This window comes from Ruditapes philippinarum, unplaced genomic scaffold (genome assembly GCF_026571515.1).
Source record: "Ruditapes philippinarum isolate M1 unplaced genomic scaffold, ASM2657151v2 ctg397_1_1_1_1, whole genome shotgun sequence".
NCBI classification, from domain to species: domain Eukaryota; kingdom Metazoa; phylum Mollusca; class Bivalvia; order Venerida; family Veneridae; genus Ruditapes; species Ruditapes philippinarum.
Window position 1 is genome coordinate 120539 of NW_026857638.1, and position 25859 is coordinate 146397.

Sequence of the window (25859 nt, forward strand, 5' to 3'; positions counted from 1 at the left end):
CGCATTTTACAGACTTTTTTTGTTCTATATTGGTTTAAACATATTTATTTAATTATGCTTGATTGCGAAAAAAGTTTTTGCAACTTACATATTGATCATTTTCGACTCTACTTCCTGGAACCAACCAGTACTAGTATCATATGAAGAAACATGGTTGTGACCCGATTAGGGCTTGAACCCATGATCCTTGGGTTGAGAGGCAGAGCTGGCACCTTAACCACTAGGCCCATGCTCCCAGGTTCTATGTCAAACCGAGAAAAGATATCACCTATGAAATTTTTTGTGACTAGTACTAAGTAGTAGTAGTATGGTCCTACATAAAGTTCCTTTAGGATGTCCCTCGTGGGTACCAAGTTACTTAATTTTTATGGCAAATTGTAACAATGAAAAAGACATTTCTTTATTATCTCAGGTAAGAAATTAACTGTTGCATCTATTAAATTTGATGTAAATGATTTATGACAATAACATTAATGTTAATGGGTGTCAATACATGGTTGGCAATTTAAAAAAAAAAACGAATCATAGTAATTATAATCATTCTATTATAATGTTTTATTTCAGTACAATAAAGGTCAAGGCCACAGTGATGGATTGTTCAGAAATCAGCGATACTTCACTTGTTCCTCAGAATCAGCCCTATTTGTAGGTCTCCACAGAATACGTCAACACAAAGGTCTTCCACCACCACAGCGCCAGTCTGAACCGGCTGGGGCTTGTGGTACTAGCGTGTACAGTCAATATGGAAAAGCAAATGCATATGGACTTAAAAAGGGGTTTGATAAATATTGTTTGGATAAAGTGACGATGGCCCTAACAGGGGTTTGTAAGTGGATTGGAACTTCTACACAGACTCAACTGAAATAATGACATAACTGTCGGAAGAATTTTGATAACGTTTTGAAATATTTTCAATTTCTAAACAAAACAAATTTTAATCTGAAGATTTTGTTAATAATAAAATTTAAACTTAAATAAATTATTTATGATTTTAAAAAATGTAAACTTTGAAAGCAATATTCGTTTTTTTTTTTTTCTAAAAATTATTTAATCTTAATTTTCTTTTTATTAAAGCCAGTAAAGAATAAGCTTAGCTAATGAAAGCAATTTTGTTATTTTATAATATTATTTCTAGTACATTAAATTTTGACACTAGAATATTGGAGATAATTTATCTTGAAGTTGAATGCTCAACAAAATTTATCAATGTTCCCATAGTATGACCTTTAAAAAATTTAAACTTTTACAAAAATGGGTCTTTGAGTTCCTTAATTAATCCTTTTTGGTTATGATTTCTTTAATAATTATGTTTAACAGTGTTGATGCAAACAGTTGGCTCATATCTTTTTTTCTATGAAAACACAAAAGATTTGATAATTGTGATAAATCTGAAAGTCATTGAGTTATGATAGATTGACAGTTGCATTATATTTTGTCTGTAACAGTATGTGTATTTTTTTGCTGAATATTTTGTAGGATAATCCGGTGGGTTCTGGTACAGGAAAATATAGAGATCAAAGATTGTTCACAGCGAAGCAGAACCATGCATCTCTTGTTCCAATCCTGGGCTTAATGAAAGAGGAGGAGTATATGAATGAATCAAGACCAGGTATTTGAATATTGTATATATGAAGCCGCACCTTTTAAAAAAATTTAACATAGTCTTTTGAAATTCCAGCCTGGATCCAGACCAGCCTTTTTGCTTTCTGCCCATTTTGGAATCGGGACCCATGGTTTTCGCCTAAAAACCCCTTTAAAAAGTAAAAGAAAAAAGACATGCCAACATCTTTGGATCCTAATCAGACTGTGCTGTTTCGCAGGCGGGTTTTGGACCATGCTTTTTGAAAAACGCACATTTTTCGTTTTTGGGGGTTTGCAACTCTACCCTTTAAAATTACACCGAAAAAAAGATTGTTTCCCCCTCCAAAAGCTATATTTTTGCCCCAAATGCATATTGACCCCTAAAATCCCGCAATCTTTTTGGGTAAACCAGAACTGCGATTTTTTGGGAAAGCGGGTTTATATCTTTGGATAAAAAACCCTTCCCAACCCATAAAAAACCCTTTTTTTTGGAAAATTTATTTGTTTTTTGGTAAAAGGACTGTTGATTGATCAAAAAGAAGATTTTGAAATAAAATTGGTTGAAATGAAAACTAAGATGCTGATATTGGTAACAACTGGTCTGTAGGTATATTTTCAGAGACAGCCTTTATAATCTAGTCTTGATTTGGCAAAAATCTTGTTATGAAATTTTGAAATATGGTAAATGCACATGATAACCAATAGTGGTAATTATGTTGCCAAATTTGAAAGATATACCAGTGATTTTTTTCAAATTTTCAAAACAACTCATGGCTGTCTGAAGGGGAAATATAACGTGATAATCAGAAAAGTGGGAAATCTGAAATCAAATTCCAACAACTGAGAATTCTTTAATTTTATAAAAAATTTTCATTTTAATTTTAACATGCATGTACATAGCAGAGGCATGTATAAGGACAGTTTTGTTTTTTTCAGTCAGTCAATTAAATTTATAAACTAGCCTGATATAAAATTTCAGATGCTTTTAAGCCCTGGCTCTCTGGTGAAAAAGGCACGGGGAAATTTTCGGGGGAAAATAAAAGGGAAATTCTGGGGGGAAAATTTATAGTCAGGGGGAAACCCCCTATTTTAAGCTGGTTAAAATACGGGAAAAAAATTACGGGTTAAACTAGCCCCATCTTTTTGATTTAAAAATATTTTTTTTTTACAAAAATTTTAAATTTGAAATTTTTGAAGTTTTTACAGAAAAATGTCAAATTTGAAAAAAAAATTACAAAAAAATTTGATGAATTCAAATTTTCCTTTTTTCCGATTTTAAGTAAATTTGGTCTTTCCCTTTAAAAAAAAAATGCCATTTTAAAAAACACTATAATTTAAAATTAAATTTTGGGCCATTTTACAGTTTAAAATTGGTTTAAAAAAAAACTTTATATCTACTATTTGTTTAAACAAAGCATGGTTTTTTTTATATTTACAAAAAGATTTTATCTCAATTATCACTATTTTCAAATATGAGCATAGATTATCCTATATTGAAAGTATTACCAACATAAAAAATTTTTGGGTTATAGGGGGTTTTTTTTATGTTTACAAGAGGTCATTTCTTAAATTAGGCAATTTGTAACACATATATAGACTACAGCCACATAAGAATGTTAAAAAATTTTTAAAGTAGCCTTTGGCCCATTAAAGGGGATATTACTATTAAACCATTTCATTGTAAACCCCTCAGAAATTAGAATGATGTAAAAAAAAGTGATATTGAAATTTTAAAACAATTTTAAAGGGAACTCCCATTGAAGTTTTTTGAAACTACAAGACTGGCAAAATTTTTTTTGAAGTTAATTTCCATTTTATGTAGATCTAGATCAATAACTTGGGTGTAAATTTTTGATAATTCACTCACTCTGTTTTTTTTTTTTCAGAAAAATAATTCTAATTGTGAAAAATGACTAAAAATTGATATGGGCTAAGAATAACTTAAAAATACGATTTTTAATTTATTCCTGTATATATTTTTTAATAATATTTTGCATACCTTGCTGTTTTAAGTGCCTCAGCTGATCAATGTAAGAAAATTAAATTTTATGTTTTTAGACTTTTGAACCTCTGTGGTGTTCCTTTAAGGCAAAAAGACAAAACTAATCAAATTATTTCTGAACTTTTTCTCTGCCTCTTTTCACACTATCGATATGTTTCAGTTATTATTCAAAAAAAAATATTTTTCCGACATTTTTCCATATTTATTTGTAAAACTCTGTAAAACTAACACTTTGATGATGTTACTCAGGGATATTGAAATTGTAGAGACATAATAGAAAGAGCATCGAAATACGAGGCAAATCTGATTTGTAACGAGGGGGCGTGTTTTTGGATGTTCTTTTCACTTTTTTATCATAAGCAAAAAAACAGATAAACGCGTTCTCTGTTGTCACAATATAAAACCCCAGAAAAAAAAAAAGTAAACCAAAATTGAACGAGCATCTGAATATTATATTACTATCCCCGCTATCCCTTTTACTCTGTTGTCAACAATAAGTAAACCCCAGCAAAAAATAGCAATCATTGGGCATGCTCTGGAGTGCGGGTAACTAATACCTGTATTCCATTTAATGCTGTGTGCATGCATATGTATACAATTTTACTCTTGACACATTTTCAACAGAAAGGTCACCAAACTATGTTACACTATTGTACTTAACAACTATTAATCATTTGTTTAACAGAAATAATTTGCAACTGTGAAATAATAGTTGTTGGTTGTTTTGTTTTTTTTCCCCATCTCTTTATATTACGACAGAGGTCAGCATTTTATCAGCCATACAACAGAAAAAGGTACTTTTGTATAAAGGAAGAAAAATAGTGCATGTTGTTAAAATTACATAGATAAAGCTTGATGTTAAATATTATAATGATTATATACCCAAAACTGAAACAAGGAAATGAATGTTAAATATTTGAAATGTTAGGTTTCAATGTGTTAATGTAATTATAAATAAATTATAAATAAAGTGTATTATGAAATATTGAATACAAAGAATTGCAATACAAATACTGCCATAGTTTATTATTGTGATACAATTTTATTTTTTAATTTTAATTTTTTTTTAATGACTTCATTTAAACATTATTTTAAATGTTATGATGTTTAAAACTTTAAAAAAAAGAAGAAAACAACAGCAAAACCAAAAAAAAAAATAATAAAAAAGATTTATTAAGAAATTTTTTACAATGGGAAAAAAATTGGGCCCTTTAAATTTATTACATTAAATGACCAAAAAATTTTTAAAACTAAAATGTCAATTTTGAAAAAAATTTTCGTATCAGATTTGTACATGAAAATTTTGTTTTTGTAAAAAAAATTATTTCCCCAAAAATTTTAGTAAAGCAAAATTTTTTTTCCCTTTTTTTTAAATATGTCATTCCCTGCCCTTTTTTAAAAATCCCCCTTATAAAATGGGTTTATTACTGGGGATAAAAAATTATCAAAAAAATAATGAACCATATTAAAGCCCTTTTTTATCGACATTAATAAAAAAAATCAAAAAGAAGGGCACCTTTAGGGCCCTTTCACGTAAACGGAACTTTTCCTATGAATATCTTTTGGGTTGCATAAAAACCCAAAACAAACAAAAAATTAAATTAAAAAAAAAATTGGCCTTTGTCCCCTGGGGAAACCCCTCACTTACAGACCCCAAATAATTTTTTTATTATAATTATCCCTTTTATTTTTTTTTTCCTTTTATAAAGAAAAATAATGGTTTTTTTCAAAATGAAAAATGACCCAAACCGGGGAAATTTGCTCATTTACTGAAACTGGGGGTATTTGGAAAACACAAAAAAAATTATAGAAACAGAGACGTATCTGGCGGAAAACACGTCTTCAGCAATCCCCCGGTTCCCGGCCCGACGGGGGTTACCAGCAAACAAGATATCAAAAATAGAAAAAAAAACCCGTTTTTAATTGTTTGGGATGCTATGGTTCAAACCCCAGCCCAAAAAAAATTTAAAAAAAGGGGGCCCCCTGCCCGCCCGCAAGGGGTACCCCGATTCAAAGGGGGTAAATTTCCCTTTTTTTTGAATATTCAAATCAAAACAAGGTAAAGTGATATCTTATATAAGTATATTATTATAATATTTAGAAAATATGAGATATCTTTATTATATACTTATTTATAAATAAATAATTTTGTTTAGGGAAATATTGAATGAAGAACAAAGTGCAATTTTTCATTTTTTCTGTTTTTTTACCTGTTTAAATTTATTATGCTTCCCCAAAGGGTGAGCAAATTAGTCGCCGCTTTGTCTGTCCATCTTGTCCCGCTTTCCTTGTCCCGGAACATAACTGTAACAACAAAGGTACTGCATCATGAAATTTTTGTATGATAATTATGGGTAATTGCCAGTATTTTTTAAAGAAAAACCGTAACTCTGCCTTCCTAATTTTTGAGTTATTGCCTTTGTTCATTTTTACCCTTTAACTTTGTCCATGGGAAATAACTCTGAAACAATTAAGAAGATATTTATATGAAACTTTGTAGGTAAGATAAAATATCACTTGGGAAGATGAGCAGTGCGAAAAATTTCCTTCTTGCCTAAATTTTGGGTTTTTCACTTTGGGAAATTTTACAGGAAAATAATTTTGAAACAAAAAGGGAACTTTTTTTTGTCCCAAAAAATTGGGGGGCATCACCTGGGTTTAAACCGGGTTTTTTTTTTCAAATGAAGGGGAAAAAATTTTTTCTTTTCACACACCCGTCCGATTTTGACTCCGTAAATAAAGGGATTGCACGCCCCCTGAAAATATTTACTAAGTCATTGCGTTTACAAGACGCCGCTAAATGATAACGTTAAACTATAGGGGGCCCTCAAAAAAAAAATGATCTTTTTTCAACCCTTAAAAAAGGTCTTTATTTTCGGGTTTTTGATAAAAAAAAATTAAAATTTGTATAATTCCTTACTAATTTTTTTGAAATCCTTTAAAAAAACAATATTATGGGTCGCCAACTCGCATAATAAAAAATTTTTTCAACCCCGTCCCAAAAAAATTCAGTATTAACTTTTCACTATTTAATATCCTCTATTTATTTTCACTGGTGTCTTACTGGACCACTTTCTTCTTAAATCAGCCAGTAGCATAATTAAAGGAGAAGTCATAAGAATTGTAAGGGTAAAAAAGAAACACTGTATGATACTTCTATGCATTTTTTTTCAAAATTTTTGAATTTTTAAAAAATATCACATAAATTTTTCTTACTTTTCCCAAATTTAAATTCTGTTTATTTTTTTGCCGCCCGTCACAAAAATACAGGGTTTACTTTTGTAAACGCTTTTCGTCCTTTTCCTTTCCCTCGTCCGTCCGTAAACTTTTACTTTAAATGACATCTCCTCATAAACCACTAAGCCAATTTCATCCAAACTTCACAGGAATGTTCCTTTGGTGGTCACCTTTAAAAATTGTTCAAAGAATTTAATTTCATGCAGAACTCTGGTTGACATGGCAACCGAAAGAAAAAACTTTAAATATCTTCTTTTAAAAATCCAAAGAGCTAGAGCTTAGATATTTGGCATGAAACATCTTCTAGTGAGTGTCTACCAAGTTTGTTCAAATAAAAGCCCTGGGGTCAAAATTGGCCCCGCCCCAGGGGGTCATTGATTTTCCCTATATGCATATAGTAAAAACTTAAAAAATCTTCTTTTAAAGAACCCAAAGAGCTAGAGCTAAGACATTTAGCATGAAACATCTTCTAATGAGTGTCTACCAAGTTTGTTCAAATAAAAGCCCTGGGGTCAAAATTGGCCCCGCCCCAGGGGGTCATTGATTTTCCCTATATTCATATAGTAAAAACTTAAAAAATCTTCTTTTAAAGAACTCAAAGAGCTAGAGCTAAGATATTTAGCATGAAACATGTTCTAATGGGTGTCTACCAAGTTTGTTCAAATAAAAGCCCTGGGGTCAAAATTGGCCCGGCCCCAGGGGTCATTGATTTTCCTTATATGTGTTTATCAAAAACTTAAAAAATCTTCTTTGAAAAAACCCAAATAGCTAGGGTTTAGATATTAAGCATGAAACATCTTCTAGTAAGTGTCTACAAATTTTGTTCAAATAAAAGCCCTGGGGTCAAAATTGGCCCCGCCCCGGGGGTCATTGATTTTCCTTATATGTGTATAGCAAAAACTTAAATCTTCTTTGAAAAAACCCAAATAGCTAGAGTTTAGATATTAAGCATGAAACATCTTCTAGTAAGTGTCTACAAATTTTGTTCAAATAAAAGCCCTGGGGTCAAAACTGGCCCCGCCCCAGGGGTGTCATTGTTTTTAACTATATGTGTATAGTAAAAACTTAAAAAATCTTCTTTTAAAAAACCCAATGAGCTAGAGCTTAGATGTTTAGCTTGAAACATCTTCTTATGGGTGTCTACCAAGTTTGTTCAAATGAAAACCCTTGGGTTAAAATTGGCCCTGCCGGTGGGGGGGGGGGAGAAGGAGGTCATTGTTCTTCATTATATGTGTGTAGTGAAAATTTATGAAACTCATGAAACATCTTCTAATGGGTGTTCCAAGTTTGTTCAAATAAAAGCCTTGGGGTTTAAACTGGCTCCGCTTCGGGGGCCTATATACAGGTGAGCGACCTCAGGGCCATCATGGCCCTCTTGTTTCTGTTTATATGCCATCACTACAAATATATATGAATTTGTATTTTTGTGAAACTATTATAGTATATTTATATAAATGATCACTAACTGTATCCGATAATGCTTTAAAATGTTCTTATAGTTCTGTTCAAATACTTTTAAGGGTTTTCAAATCTTGTCACTTTAGTGTAATAACAGGGGGGTTAATTCCTATTAAATTATATAAGGTGTTATCCTATTTCTGAACTAAGGTGGCTATTTCTAGATCTTTCAAGACATCTAAAAACATTAAAAATATCATCAACAGCTATAAATCTGTTTATCTCAGAAAAAAGGGTGCTTCAAAAATCTTTTTAAAAAAACAAACAAAACAAGTTAGCTTTAAAAGTTCAATATAATGATGATTATTTGTTAATTTTAAACATCTATATTTTTTCAGAGTATTTGAACGAGGGTCTAGGTGAAGTGTTGACAGGTCAAGGATCTCAAGGTAATAATTCACGTCACAAGCCGTCCCCTGAACCGGACCCAGAGCTAGGACTAGGCTCTCTGGTGGAGGTCATGTCCACAAAGCCGCTTTATGGCCTGATCAAGTGGATTGGACATCTACCAGACCAGAAAGAACCAAAAAAATTGATAGCAGGACTTGAAATGGTATATATATTTGAGCCGCGTCAAGACAAAACCAACATAATGCGTTTGCGACCAGCATGGATCCAGATCAGCCTGCGCATCCACGCAGTCTGATCAGGATCCGTGATGTTCGCTTACAAACCCTATAACAAGTAAAGAAACTGATAGCGAACAGCATGGATCCTGATCAGACTGCGCGGATGTGCAGGCTGGTCTGGATGGTCGCAAACCCATTATGTTGGTTTTGTCATGACGCGGCTCATTTAAGAATATTTTTCACAATAGGAAATACATGTACACATGATATTTGTTTGACATTGATTTTGCATTGCATTAAACTGACATTACCATTATGCTCATCCAAGTGTAAATGCTGAATAAACTGGTAAATGTAAGAAAAACATTTTTCAATAATTGTGTGCAATTTCATATTTGACTATGGAAAAAAAACCATGTGTCAAACGGAAATTTCTATAATTATCATTCAGTATGTATCGATAATGCTCAATTCTTTAAATTGGGACTGTCTTTTTTATAATTTTAGGTCGTTTTATATTGTATCATACACGTTTATCATCATTTAATGGCCAAACATCATGATAATAACAATCTTTTGAAATAATTTACTATTTCAACTCAACTTGACACTTAAAAAATGACCATGATGTCACTTTAAGGGTTATAATAAAATCATCATATACAAAATTAAATTATGTATATATGTATATGTTTATGCTAGGCAAGCATAAAGATTCATAATTACTAGAGTACCTAGTAAATTTGGTATGTCATTTTATTTAAAGCAGTTCATTCAACTTACAAGTATGAATATTTTCATTTGAAATGGAAATCAATAATTAACCAGGTAGTATTTTATATGTTTGTAAATTGAATATTGTAATGTCAGGTAGTATATTATATGTTTGTAAATTGAATATTGTAATGTCAGATAACATATTATGTGTTTGTTAACTGTCAGGAAATAAGGTGTTGGAAGACTGTTGAGGAATTGTTATCTTGATTTTAATATCAAGATATGATATTTATTTCAGACGTTTTAAGTGTTTGGTTTAAATGTTAGCTAGTATAAAGTGGTGTAAAAAGTGTTGATAAAGTGTTGATTTTAATGTCAGGCAGTATTTATTTGTGTGAAGTGAGCTGATAAAGTATTGATTATAATGTCAGGTAGTATAAAGTAGTGTGAAGAGTGTTGATAAAGTGTTGATTTTAATGTCAGGTAGTATAAAGTAGTGTGAAGAGTGTTGATAAAGTATTGATTATAATGTCAGGTAGTATAAAGTAGTGTGAAGAGTGTTGATAAAGTTTTGATTTTAATGTCAGGTAGTATAAAGTAGTGTGAAGAGTGTTGATAAAGTATTGATTTTAATGTCAGGTAGTATAAAGTAGTGTGAAGAGTGTTGATAAAGTTTTAATTTTAATGTCAGGTAGTCTAAAGTAGTGTGAAGAGTGTTGATAAAGTATTGATTTTAATGTCAGGTAGTATAAAGTAGTGGAAAGAGTGTTGATAAAGTATTGATTTTAATGTCAGGTAATCTCAAGTAGTGTGAAGAGTGTTGATAAAGTATTAATTTTAATGTCAGGTAGTATAAAGTAGTATGAAGAAGAGTGTTGATAAAGTATTAATTTTAATGTCAGGTAGTATAAAGTAGTGTGGAGAGTGTTTATAAAGAAAGTATTAATTTTAATGTCAGGTAGTCTAAAGTAATGTCAAGTTCTATGTTACTATATGGTAATGTTAGGTGGTATGTCGACTTTTATGTTATAATTTCTCAACTGTTACGTTATAATTTCTCAACTGTTACGTTATAATTTCTCAACTGTTATGTGATAATTTTACAACTGTAACATTATAATTTCACAACTGTTACGTTATAATTTCTCAACAGTTATGTTATAATTTCACAACTGTTACGTTATAATTTCTCAACTGTTACGTTATAATTTCTCAACTGTTACGTTATAATTTCTCAACTGTTACATTATAATTACTCAACTGTTACATTATAATTTCTCAACTGTTACATTATAATTTCTCAACTGTTACATTATAATTTCTCAACTGTTACATTATAATTTCTCAACTGTTACGTTATAATTTCACAACTGTTACGTTATAATTTCTCAACTGTTACATTATAATTTCTCAACTGTTACGTTATAATTTCACAACTGTTACATTATAATTTCACAACTGTTACATTATAATTTCTCAACTGTTACGTTATAATTCTCAACTGTTACGTTATAATTTCTCAGCTGTTATGTTATAATTTCTCAACTGTTAAGTTATAATTTCTCAACTGTTATGTTATAATTTCTCAACTGTTACATTATAATTTCTCAACTGTTACGTTATAATTTCTCAACTGTTACATTATAATTTCACAACTGTTACATTATAATTTCACAACTGTTACATTATAATTTCTCAACTGTTACGTTATAATTTCTCAACTGTTACGTTATAATTTCTCAACTGTTACGTTATAATTTCACAACTGTTACATTATAATTTCTCAACTGTTACGTTATAATTTCTCAACTGTTACATTATAATTTCTCAACTGTTACGTTATAATTTCTCAACTGTTACGTTATAATTTCTCAACTGTTACGTTATAATTTCACAACTGTTACATTATAATTTCTCAACTGTTACGTTATAATTTCTCAACTGTTACATTATAATTTCACAACTGTTACATTATAATTTCACAACTGTTACATTATAATTTCTCAACTGTTACATTATAATTTCTCAACTGTTACGTTATAATTTCACAACTGTTACATTATAATTTCACAACTGTTACATTATAATTTCTCAACTGTTACATTATAATTTCTCAACTGTTACATTATAATTTCTCAACTGTTACATTATAATTTCTCAACTGTTACATTATAATTTCACAACTGTTACGTTATAATTTCACAACTGTTACGTTATAATTTCTCAACTGTTACATTATAATTTCTCAACTGTTACGTTATAATTTCACAACTGTTACATTATAATTTCACAACTGTTTACATTATAATTTCTCAACTGTTACGTTATAATTTCTCAACTGTTACGTTATAATTTCTCAGCTGTTATGTTATAATTTCTCAACTGTTAAGTTATAATTTCTCAGCTGTTATGTTATAATTTCTCAACTGTTACATTATAATTTCTCAACTGTTACGTTATAATTTCTCAACTGTTACATTATAATTTCACAACTGTTACATTATAATTTCACAACTGTTACATTATAATTTCTCAACTGTTACGTTATAATTTCTCAACTGTTACGTTATAATTTCTCAACTGTTACGTTATAATTTCACAACTGTTACATTATAATTTCTTAACTGTTACGTTATAATTTCTCAACTGTTACATTATAATTTCTCAACTGTTACGTTATAATTTCTCAACTGTTACGTTATAATTTCTCAACTGTTACGTTATAATTTCACAACTGTTACATTATAATTTCTCAACTGTTACATTATAATTTCTCAACTGTTACGTTATAATTTCACAACTGTTACATTATAATTTCACAACTGTTACATTATAATTTCTCAACTGTTACATTATAATTACTCAACTGTTACATTATAATTTCTCAACTGTTACATTATAATTTCTCAACTGTTACATTATAATTTCAGGAGGAAGAGACGACCGCTGGAACAGACGGAACGTTCGGAAGCCATAGGTTATTTAATTGTCCCCCTCGTAAAGGATTATTTGTACCATTATATAAATGTCGCAAAGATAAACGTTTCATGGATGAACGTCAAATGAGAAGTCCTTCTGCGGACAGAAGTATTAACTTTGGCAGCACAGAGACTCCCGATTTACCTGGAACTGTTTCGCCCCCTACCTCCCTAGAAAATATAAGTCTTGTCTGTGGGAAAGGTCGTGGAATTCAAGGTCATCATAATTCTTGTTATATGGACGCTACACTTTTAGCTATGTTCTATTTTACGACTGTATTTGATTCTATATTACATCGTCCAAAAACGTCAGCCGATTTAAAGGAATATACCGAGGTTCAGCAAGTGTTGAAAGAAGGCATTGTGAATCCATTAAGAAGGTAATTTAGAATTGATAACATTTTTTTTTTTTAAGAGATAGACAAAGTTAAATGTGTAAATACTGTGAATTCACTTAATTTCGTGGACACCGATTTTTGCTGTTTTGTCACAGAAAACAATTTCATGGGTGCTTAAATTTGTTGTCCGTTCATTTTTCCAAAAGGTAAAATGTAAATAATGGGTTGCAAAATAACCTTACAGCAGATGAAATGAAATTTCATTGGAATTTTTTTAATTTGTGGATTCAAGTAACTTTGAAAATTAGTGCCACACAAAAAATAATGATTTTGCAGTATTATATGATAAGGTTTGTTTGTATGTTTGACCTTTAGGTCAGGTGGTCTTGACCTGTGAAAAGTATGCTGATTTGACCTCTCATGAATTCTCTCACAGGCCATACAATGCGAAAATTCTTGCTGATATATATATATTTTTATATCCAGTATCCATGAATTTGTTATTGGTTAATGGCTTTTTTGTATTAAATCACATTACAATCTTAAGTATTTTGCAGTATTTTAGAGTTGAATTTAATCATGTATAAATTGCATGTAAACATTAATTATGAATAGGATATATCGTATGTCAGAAATAATTATATTGAAGATCTAATATTACTAACCGTAATTTACTAATGATTTTAATGCTATAAAGTGTATCTACTATTGTACTGGAAATATTAACTTATAAAAGTTATTATCATATCTTATGTCAGCTTGACATTAAAGGCTTATTAGCCTATATAAGACTGTTGTAATATACATGTATGTGGATTTCTTAAAGCAAAATGCCTCCAGATGAGTCAAAATATTTCAATAAAATCAAACTTAGGTTTTAAGGAATAGTAAAAGGATTCAAGATTCAAATAATATGTTACATTTTATGTGCGGTTAATGACTTATTTTTCAGTTTTTACAACCATATTTCTACTGCGTTACTAACGCAGTAAGGGCTATTTATGTATATTTTGACCACTTTTTGGTAATGAACGTGGGTAATAAGTGTCATCGTTAATGTGTATATGCTTCCTTTTGGTAACTTCACATTAATATACATTGAAATACACTTTCAATATTTTCATGAAAATTAGCATGAATCTGGAGGCGTGCTGCTTTAACAGACTTTCTTCTCCTTAACCCATTACTTCATGAGCCTTTTGTAAAAATGGCTGTTTTCATTGAAAAGTCTCCCGTTGCAAGTTGCTATAAAACATTTCTCAAACGAAAACATGTGTTTGGGACCCAAGCAGGACATTTTTTCACTGTTTGAGGCCTAAAAGGGGGGGGGGGGGTCGAAAGTGCGTTGTTTCGCGTATATATGAGGTAAAGGGTTAATACATGTATATAACAAAGAAAGCACTATAACTGGATGTCAGGGAAGAGTGTCTGTGGCTGAATGGTTAAGATTGTTGATTTCCAAGCACTTGCCCCTCATGGCTTGGGGTTGGAATCCCATCACAGATTCTTTCAAGTTTGGAAGCTATTCAACTACCTTACTGAACATTGGTGGTTCTATTCAAATGCCCACTAAGGTCTCTGAAGTAATGCATGAAGCAGGTACCTAAGGTCTGCCTTTCAAGTAAACGTGGAAAGTTGTCATGTGACCCTTGAAGTTTCAGTATAACTAACAACCCAACAAAACAAACAAGCGAGATATTAGAGACTATAACATGGCAGCCATTTTGTTTGATCTGTGACTGCTTCTAAGCAATTGTTGAAAAAAATGCACAATCTTACAATAATCATACAATTAAGGAAATCTGCAATGTTTGATAAGACACCCCCAAAATCATACTACATTAAAAAATTAAAAATGGACATACAACCATTGATAAGAAGGGCCCCAAATGTATATGACCTTCACAGCCATTATGAAATGTTACTGATAGATTCTTCTATAAATTGTTTCAGGATGATATATGTGCTATTTATCTTTAGTGACTCTGAAATCCTGTGTAAGACTTGTGTTGTTAAGTTTGCATGGATTGGTTGGGTTTTTATCTTCTCAGATTTATTATTTGGAAATTTAATGATAATGAATAAATGTCTGATAGCATGTCATTTGTTCTACTCAGGTGCCCGTTGTGCCTGAAATAATGCACAGAGGGGCACATGAGATATTCCTTCATCAGTAAAGCTGGAAAACCACCATATAACCATTAGTGAACAACCCCCCCCCCCCAAATAAAAAGAGAGGGAAAAATGCAGATTTTAATTTTTAATACATTGTAGTATGTTCAATCTAACAGACATTATGTCAGTGTGATTTCTTTTAAACTACATTTTCTTGTTTATTGTTACAACAAACTCAGTCCATTATTTTTCCTGTATTTTAGACATCACTATGTGAGAGCTGATAAAATGATGAAATTGAGAAAATTGTTAGATAAAGTTGGTAAAATACCCGGAATGATGAGTGAAGAAAAAGGTAAGTAATAATAAAACGAATAAATATTTAGACATCCTAAGAAATCTTGTCCTTATAAGGATCTATTTAATTGCACATAAATTATCCAATAGTGTTGAAGGTCATTAGCGTAGCTTTTCACTAAAGCAAATATTACTGGTTATAATACAATGGACAATGCTTAAATATAATGGATGATTATATAGCCTATGATTCAAACCTATATTGTATGATGTGCTAGGTAAGTCCAATATAGATTTTGAAACTGTGTACTATTCCAATAGAATCGGTATTGTACATGTATATAGTAATCTGTAGTGACTTGCTCTTAGTATAATTTCACACCACAAGTTTTTAACTTTTGACAGAGTTTTGTTAATTTTTTGGGGTTTGGAAATGAAACAAAGATAGATTTAGTACAATATGGATTTTATATAGATATTTTGGATTCGAAGGTGGGGTTGGGGGGGGGGGGGGAACTAAGTCCAATAATGATTTGTATGGCAACATCCACATGGTGCAAACTCTGGAACTTTATTGGTTACTTTTTATAAAGTGTGAAAGAAAGCAAATTATTTACTGGGTAAAATATAAATGATATTCAGTAATTCTAGTGAATGCTAGTTAAAAATGATCCCTGGCTTTTATGGAATTAACCTCTGTTCAGTTGTTGAAACATGATATGAATTAATTAGAAGTGATTGTTTTTTATTTCTGCTTGGTATGATATGTATTGTTGTATTGTGCAGGGTCAAAGACTTTCTTTAATTTCAGATCCTGAAGAATTTTTAAACTTGCTGTTAAATGAAATAACAAAAGCAGATCCGTTCCTAAAAATTTGGTAAGTTGAAGGTTATGAACAAATAATTAATTGAACAATTGTAAAAGCAGAATTTATGTTTTAGCCCAATGATTAAAGCGATATTAATATTATGTATACACTGTATTAAATCAATTTCATTATCACTGAAATAGTATGAGTGTTAATGCACTTTTACTAAGGCAATATTTTTGTTAAAGCATAGTAAATGACTCAGTGTCATTGGGATTGGATACTTACTGAAGCAGTATTTATGTTTAAACACAGTGAATGATACAGATGAAATGTTATTTCATTACAATTATTGAAGTACTATGAAAAGTACGTGAAAAGGCATATAGATGAGATTGCCATATTTATATCTTAAAAAGTTAAACATTTTGAAATATGAAATGTTATACTATTAAATGTTAATTAATGTTAATTTGTCTAAAGTTGTAAATATATTTAGATTGATAAAATTCCCCTTGCAGTTCGTCTGAATATATCCAAATTGTTACAGTTTCGATAATGGACAACAAAATTTTTTAAGTGATTATCCCTAGATCAAAATAATTTAATGATGGTTAAGCGTTTTGGCCGATATTAGGTTGTTGTTGTTTTTTTGTTTCAAAATTATTACAGGACTCCAAATATAAATAGGTTTTGAGAATTATGAATAATAGCATTTGGGATGGGGGGGGGGGGGGCAATTAGCATTTGTTTGTAGAACATAAAATATAAATAGAATATAGAAATACAACATGATTTAACAATTGATATATCATTATTTCAGTGCTGAAGACAATCAGGAGACTCAGCATACATATTTCTATCAGTTGATAATGGAGAAAGATGAAAGACTAGTTCTACCAACCACACAACAATTATTTGAACTTTCATTTCTACAGATTGGTATCAAGTTAAAAGAGGTTTGTTTGTGTGTTCTTTGTTAGTTCATAATAGTGATGTTCCGATTGTCGCAAGTCGCCGATAATCAGTTACTGTTATGTTAATCGACAATAATCGATTCACAAAAATTTGTTCCGCGACGTCGTCGAATATGTTTAAACTATCAAAGAGAATTAATTCTGACGGTAATTTTCTTTTATGAACACCTCGCCGATCGCAAAACAATCATCTCAGAGACAATTTGGAGTTGAACAGGATCAATACGTGATGTGAACAAAAGTAATTTAATGTGATGTGAACGTTATTATTTGTCATCAATTGAAAAATAAAATCTATTTCGTAAATTTATGAATATATAACGTTAAAACTGTGTTGAAAAGGGCTAAATGAAGTTCATATTACTGACTATAATTACCTGCCTTGGGAAGAAATGTTACTTCCCTATTTCTTTTTAACGCGACTTTATTCGAAAAGTTATCGATTATGTCCCATCCAACTGAACCGATGATCGATTGGAACAAATTTCATCCGATTTCCATCACTAGTTCATAATAATACCAAGGGTGTTAACGTATATTTTGGTTATCTGATATTGGCATTGTAATTGTTTGAATAGGGATAAGGATTGAACTAAATTCCTTAATATGAATGAATGATATTTGTTAAGTTTTGTGAATGCTATTAGCATAATTATGCTATACCCTTGTTATAAATTTGTAATGGAATATTTTATTACGGAATATTTTATTCTGTTAACTTTACAATATTCATGCATTTGAACTAAGAGAGACAATCTTTCCTCCAATTTTTAGCTTGCCTATACAAAGAGTAGAGAGAGCCTATTGTACTCACCCAGGTGTAAGCGTGTGTCATACTTTGGTTAAGTTTTTGTGTTAGTTGGTATCTCCAAAAATACTGAATGGGATGGCTTGAAACTTCATACACTTATTAAATAATAACAGCATTATAGGAGCTTACCTACCTTTAAGTCCCTTGTGGCGGTGGGGTTGCTTCTAATGGTAAAGACATAAGAATTAAACTACCTTTATTTCTGCGTGATCTTAAAAGAGAGGCGACTAAATGGGGTAAAAAAACTGGAGCCTATGCAACTCTGAGCTACTGCAGTTTTGACCCCTGGTGTTGTTTTGAAGTTTGTTACACCTGAATTTGTCCAACATCACCTTTCCTATTCAGGTGCCACTTGACTTATACTGTGCTGGTGTGTCATAAAACAAACCAAAACAAACATACCATTGAAAACTTTTAATTATTAACTATATGCTAGAAAATTACGTTTACTTATTTAGGAAAACTTCATCTCTTTCTGTTTTATATTTCAGGTACCGTCTTGTTTAATTATACAGATGCCAAGGTTTGGAAAGGATTATAAAATGTACAAACGAATTCTTCCTAGTCTTGAGCTTGATATTACAGATGTGTTAGAAAATGGTATGATTATTTTGAATATCTCTGACAATTTTATTGTATACAAATCCGGAAACAACAGTAGATTGAGTTTTATTTCTTTCAAAGCTGTTAAAACTTGTTCAGCATGATTTATGTAAACTGATTTTTTTTATCTGATTCATGTCAACACAAAGTATTTAAAATTGTGTGTTTACCGGGGCAAAATTTTTTTATTTTTTTTCAATGTTTAGATAAGTTATATACATATGTTAATTCACAAATTTATCATCTGCTATTTTTTATAAGTAATTTTTTTTGAAATATAACACTTGATCAAAGGTACAGTACAGCTTCAGCAGAGCAAAATCATTTTGGGAGCAAAAGATTTTGGTGAGAGTTGTTGCTCTGAGAAGTAAAATTTATTGTACAGTAAAATCTCTGAAAACCGGAATCCTCTGAAAACTGGACCATTTTAAAAGTCCTGTATTTTCTCCCTATATGTTCATTGACAAAAATCCTCTGAATACGGGAACCTTTGAATTATGGCTTCTAATGCGGAAGACAGACAAAACCCTACACATCAAAACCCCACACCTTTAAATTTTATAGAGTGGACAAAACCCCACACCTAAATTTTATACAGTGGACAAAACCCCACACCTTCAAAAAGAAATTAAAATATGACTGAGACAAAAGGGTTGAAAAGTAAATACAAAATGATTGAACAAAGTCATTGTTTAAACACATGACACTTATCAATAAATGTATAAAACCTCTGAAAACCGTAATCCTCTGAAAACCGGCCTTTTGGTCAAGTCCGAACAGTTTTACAGTATTTTGTTATGTTTATTTTGTAAAGTCTAGAGATAAGTTCTCTACAATGGGTTGCTCTACAGAAACTGTTTATTTTCCTAAGCTCAACTTATTTGAAAAGGAGAGTTACTGTACTCACCCTGGCATTGGTGTCGCTGTCAAAATTTGTATCCATTTTTGCATTGGTATCTCCAAAACAACTGAAGGGTTGAAACTTAAGGCACTAATCGTCACTTAGTGCTGTAATGTTTTAACTTCGATTTAAATTCTATGTATATTATATAAAACTGTTGATTTCTTGCAGCACCAAGAGAGTGTATTATATGTGGAGATTTAGCTGCATATGAATGTAAAGAATGTTACCAGGTCCATGGTGCAGGACTTAACACTATAGCTTTTTGTGATGGTTGCAAGAGAACGGTTAGTATAGATATTGCTGTCTTCCAACTTTGTTTTGTTTTGTATAAGTGAAGCATGTTAGACATTTACTGGCAAGACATTACCTATTTCCAGTTTCTCTTGATTCCGCTTTAGTACTTAACCAATTTGCAAAGCAAAATCTGCCTTTTTTTTCAAACTATGTAAAGATGAAAGCATTATTGTATTAATATATTATGTAAGTTAATGATTTTCTCCTGACACCTCCAGTGAAACAAACTTAAATGATTAACAATTTAACATAAACATGAATTTATGCATTAATACATTATACTTATTATATCATATGATATTAGTGCAACTGATGCCTTTGAAAAATTTATTTCCTAACAACTGCTGGTTAAGATACTGCTATTGAGGTTGAATGTTAGGAAGCTCTCCATCTTGCTAATATATTGTTTATGATTTTACTTACATGTTGGTAATTGCTGATCTTGTAGTAATGCACTTCTGAGGAAAGTTTTCTGTCATCATCAACCAGTTTGATACAGCCTTAAAACAGCATGCAAATTTTAAAGAAAATTTAGAAAGTGTTGTTATCTTAAATAGAAAAAGCCTTAAAAGTGAATAAATTAAGTGATTAAAAACTAGAAATCTACAAAATTTACTGAATATGTACCCAATAATGCAAAAACTTCATAACTACATTCACAGCAAGGTAGAAACAGGGTATTGAAAATAGTAAATATTAAAAGTCATATTTTGTAGAAAGCCTATAAAAAAATCACAGTTGGTGAAAATTCTCATTTCTCAAACTCTTAATTTCCTTTTTTAAAAGATTGATTTTTTGACACTTTGCTCAATTTTGGTATCAAAGCCTTATGTGGTTGTGATTTAACAGATTTGTTACACAGATTCCTGATAGAAAAAAAACACACACATCAATAAAGAGGTATATTGGTACTTTTCTGTCCCAGCAAAAAAAATTGTGCTTTGATAGGCCATGTTTATGACAGATCTTTTACTTTCTTGTATTTCTGTTTCCGATAGAGTCATCAACATAAATTGCGAGTTAATCATAGCTGTAGGAAGATAAGTGTACCTCCAGCCTACCATGATTATTACATGAGGAAAAAGGACGAGGGAAAACCTGTACCTATACCGCGTGAAAAAATGGAACTTTTTGCAGTGATCTGTATACAGACCAGTCACTATGTCTCTTTTGTAAAAACTGGGAAAGGTCGGGATGCTAAATGGATCTTCTTTGACTCCATGGCGGATAGAATGGGTATATTATTTTTCTTTCTCTGAAATCTGTTACCTAGTTTGAACATATTTGAGCCACGGCATGACAAAACCAAAATACTGCGTTTGCAACCAGCATGGATCCAGACCAGCCTGCGCATCTGCGCAGCCTGATCAAAGATCCATGCTGTTCGCTTACAAACTTTATAAAAAGTAGAGAAACATCATGGATCCTGATCAGACTGGGCGGATGCACAAGCTGGACTGGATCCATAATTGTCGCAAACACACTTTGCTGGTTTTGTCATGGCATGGCTCATTAATTTTATTTACACAAGATTGTGATGACGTAGATCAAACATACTTATTTTAACTTGATTATGATGAAATCCTGAAGTTTAATGGTACGTCTGTCAAGACTGCGAAGGAGTTAGCAAACATTTTTGACTGTCAAGACTGCGAAGGAGTTAGCAAACATTTTCTGCATTATATCCCCAATTCGCTCTTGATAGATCAAAGGAAAATCAATTTTACCAAAAAAGTATTTAGTCCCAAGCGATTATTAGAGATTTGTAAACGCCCATATTTGGTTTAATTTCCCGGCTGCTGACTATCATTAGCCAATCAGAATGCCTCCTATATATGGAAGCCTGACAACAGTTTATTGGTCTGAGACATACTTTATTGTGTGGAATAAGGGTTATGCATTGTTGGTGGTTGATAAAGTAAAAACATGTGTGTTATTCTCTTATTAACAAAGCAATGCAGGGTCAATATTTAAACAATGTAAAGACTATATGCTGTGGATTTTTCACTATTTGTTCATATTTCACACTCATACGCGTTTAACCATCTTCCATGTTTAAAATTTTCTTTACAATGACTTTATACAGAATCAACTTGTATATTACAGGTGAACAAAGTGGCTATAATATACCGGAAGTTCGCGAATGCAGCGATATCCCGCGCTGGTTATCCGACGAATGTTACAGTGACATTATGAAGTACCCGGAAGATAAAACGCTACCGGAACATATGAGACGACTTTTTTGTGACGCTTATATCTGCATGTACCAAAGTCCTCAAGTTATGATGTTTAAATAAGCTTGAATTTGCGTTATTTCTTTTTACAAATATTATTTATAGAGCATTCTTGAATTTTTGAAGTTTCGGAAGAAACACATAATGAAAACAGTGCCTAATAAAAAATAAATAAAGGATACATGTCAGATACAGCAAGTTATACAACTTGACAATAGAAGTACAATGTTCGTACATTTATCTACTCGGCTTAGTTATTGTAATGCTGGGAAAGTATATTTTCAATCACAAAGGGGCAGTTTGCAAATATTTAATAGTTAACAGTGTTAAGCAATGCAAAGTCACACATACATTATCTTCCTAAAAAGAAGAAGAGTAGAGCAACAAGAGTATTCAGAGGAAAAAATGGGTAAAGTCAAACTGGAATATAATGCTTGAAGATATCTTCTATAAATGTAATTATCTTGTTTAACTTGACTAAATACACCCCCACTACACAAAGTGTGGTGGGTGCTATATTGGAATCACTTTGTCTTGTTGCATAACAAATGTTTTTCTTTAATATTTTTTTAAGCACTTCAGCTATTAAGTTTGAACTTATTATTATATTAAGAGGGTCACAAAAATGTTCAGTAGGCCGAGTTACAAAATCCTTTATTGCTTTTTGACATAAATTGTACCCTCTTTAAGAAATTAGTTTTTATTTGAGTATCTCTAAGACAAGTAAGGGTGATAACTAGTATTTAAAAGATAAGTGTATAGTCTGCTGCAAAAACTATTGGAAGTATTGTTTTAATTTTGAAAATGCTTGTATGAAACAAATATGGTAGTAATTGCATTAAAAGCAAACGGTGCATGCAAGATATGATTGCTAAACATATGAAACCCTACTTAAAATAGTAGAATAATATTTTATCCCTTGAACATTTTATTCTGTTTACATATAAAATTCATGCATGTTGAATAACAGAGACATTCTATGTTACAACTCATTAGAGAATTGACCATAAAATTTGAATATCACTGAAACCAAAATAGATATTCACTTCAAATTTTAAATGTTATTAAATGAACTTATTCAGTTATATTACTTCACTGTTTTTGCTTGTTTCAATTAATTGGCACAGTCTAAGGTGTCCTGTTTCAAACTTTGTTTGAAGGTTTAAAATCTGTTGGTACTTTTAGCTGAAGAATGATTTATTTATTGCACCAGAGACTGTTCCTTTTTATGTGCTGTTATACTACAAAAGTTATATCCCCTTTCCAACTACCAACGTCACCTTCTATCAAAGACATTGGTGGGTGTATGAATCACGTTCAGTGAGTGTTGCTTTATACGGTATTGTTAAACTCGTTACATGTGAACAAAGTCAGAGAGAAAACAGAATGTTACAGATACAGAAAAAATAATATTGGGTTGGTTAATATGTTCTGTTGGACAAATACCTTGCTGTGATAATAAACAAGCTGCAAGGCTAGTCTCGTGATTCTGTAGATGTATTCCTGTGTTGTACTGAACATTGTGTTATAACAGTTATTATACTATACCTATTTTATTGAAGGTATTCACACGTTAAAGTGACATTATACCCATATTTTCATAGTCAAGTTGAGCTGAATTCACAATATATTACAAAAGATTGACTGTTTTAACAGTGATTGACCAATGGTTGATATTGAAAAATGTATAGGATAAAATATGAATCTGCCTTAAAGCTGCACGTCTCCAGATAGCCAAAATATTTCAAGAAATTCAATCTTTAGAAAAATGTATTAAGATCTTAAGAAAAGTAAAAAGATTCAATATCACTTAATTATTTACATGTTATGAGCGATTAGTGACTGATTTTGCCATATCAATCACTATAATTCTACTGCATTACTAACACAGAAAAAGGTATTTATGTATTTTTTTTATCTCTTTTTGGTAATTAACTGGATTGTAAGTACCATTTGCAATAAGTAAATTACTTTCTTTATTCACTTCACAATATTTTACTTTAAATACATTTTCAAAATTTTCATGAAAATTAGCATGCTACTTAAAATATAAAAAGACTGACTCACTCTTTTATTAATTTGAATGTAACATAAGGTAAAATCAAATAAATGTTTATAGAACTTTCCTTGGACCACATGAATTTTTTTATCGTCCATCAGAAGAAAACTTTAAAACTGAAAGGAATTATCGCAAAATGAAAACTTATTTTGACTTTCACTTGTTCACTCACTATATATACCCTTGGATGGGCATAATGTCACTTTAATCAACTTGTTTCATCAAATGATATGCAAAGGTTATCTTATAATTTGAGTCTGATTAAGGAACCTTTTCACAAGATTTGCTACGTATCATAACAGTTGAACAGTTGCAAAAGAGTGCTTAACCTTAAAAATTTTTGTATTAAAAATACCAATATACTGGACTTCATATGCACCTGTATACAGTTAATACTGTCATATATTTGGTCACATGTTGTAAAGGAAACATGTGATTGGATAATTAAAATAGGTATAGAAAGTAAGTATAATTGTCATTTCATCCATTTTGTTAGTTTTCAATATTTGTGCTGTGGAGAATTATGCATGAATCATTTTATATACATTGAAATCCATATGAAAATCATTAAAATCTGAATGTGTGTAGTAAGTAATTGTTATCCGTAACTCAACAAATGTGGGTTGGTCTCCACCAATCTGGTGTGACACAAACAAACTTTTACCATTATAGCTTCATTGTGTTTAACCATTCAAAAAAAGAGTTTTCAATGCGGCTGCGATAATAATCATTAAATACCAGTAAAAGTTTGTTTATACTTCCGGAATAGATTTGGAACAAACCAACATTTTCCGATTTCTTGATTATTCTATTGCACATGATGTGTATATAAGAGTGTTAATGAATGTTTCATACACAGTTTATGAATTTTTTTATACACTAGGTGTGTCATATAAGTTTGCACATTTGCAATGTTTCATGTGAAAATTAATGAAATTTGCCTTCATTTTACATGTTAATTCTTTAGGAACTTCAAATGACTTTGATGTAAAATTTTATTTATAAAAGCTTTGTATAATTGTAAAATGTTTAAAGAAATAAAAGAGAAAATTAAATCTTTGTTGAAGTGTTTATTATGAGATTTATCACACATCAAGTCAATGTTATGAAGTTTAATTGTTGTGGTGTTTAAGTTTACTCTCCAGAACAAGGCAGAAAGCCACATATAATTTACAAGAGCACATTTCAGTCACCGCATCATTCTTAGGCAGACTGCCAAACAGTTTACTAGAATTAGTTGCCTTCACTTTCTCAAGGACATGATAACTTCTGTACATGTTAGAGCAAAGGTCCAGTGTGAATGTGCGAAGAAAGGATTTCATGATCAATCACAACAAAAGTGACTTGCACCATCCGGCATTCAAACCCCAGGTCGCCTGAATTACAGTCCAATGCTTATTGACCTATCTAGCTAACTGGCTGGTTCATGGTGTTTGATGTTTACATAATAAAGTCTGATCTGCAGGCGTAATGATGTCACATGATATGAGATTATTTTTACTCCCTAGTATGATCTTGACCTTCAATGCAAAATCTATATTTATATGACAATAAATTTTGCTAATTTTGATGAACTTAAGGATACTTTAGATCCCCCATTGAATATTCATTAAAAGGGTTGGTACTGATAACTCCTGTGAAGTTTCATTGAAATCCTGGCAGTAGTTTGATATGTTAAAGCCAGACAAGGATTTTCTAGCTCTGGCAGTCATTTTGTGCAGCCAAGCCAAACATTCTGGTAATATGCACAACTAGATTTGGTATTTATTTGGTACTGTGACGTTTCGTCAAAATTCCGCCTGCAGTTTGACCAGTGAAAGCTGGACAAGGATTTTCTATTTTTACATCTGGTGACCATTTTGTGCAGCAAGCATCA

At 31.1% G+C, this 25859-nt stretch overlaps 1 protein-coding gene across 1 annotated transcript in view; it reads left to right on the forward strand.

Annotated features, from left to right (window-relative positions):
- Nucleotides 1–25042, forward strand: part of LOC132750443 (ubiquitin carboxyl-terminal hydrolase CYLD-like) — a 25643-nt gene extending 601 nt beyond the window's left edge. The window contains exons 2-13 of the mRNA XM_060740432.1: nucleotides 565–822; nucleotides 1477–1609; nucleotides 3595–3611; nucleotides 8544–8831; nucleotides 12495–12922; nucleotides 15259–15350; nucleotides 16104–16170; nucleotides 16925–17060; nucleotides 18381–18489; nucleotides 19565–19680; nucleotides 20689–20926; nucleotides 21797–25042. Of these exons, the coding sequence (XP_060596415.1) occupies nucleotides 565–822; nucleotides 1477–1609; nucleotides 3595–3611; nucleotides 8544–8831; nucleotides 12495–12922; nucleotides 15259–15350; nucleotides 16104–16170; nucleotides 16925–17060; nucleotides 18381–18489; nucleotides 19565–19680; nucleotides 20689–20926; nucleotides 21797–21987 (2073 nt within the window). The 3' untranslated portion in view covers nucleotides 21988–25042. The remainder of the gene's footprint in view (nucleotides 1–564; nucleotides 823–1476; nucleotides 1610–3594; nucleotides 3612–8543; nucleotides 8832–12494; nucleotides 12923–15258; nucleotides 15351–16103; nucleotides 16171–16924; nucleotides 17061–18380; nucleotides 18490–19564; nucleotides 19681–20688; nucleotides 20927–21796) is intronic.
- Nucleotides 25043–25859: the final 817 nt, after the last annotated feature.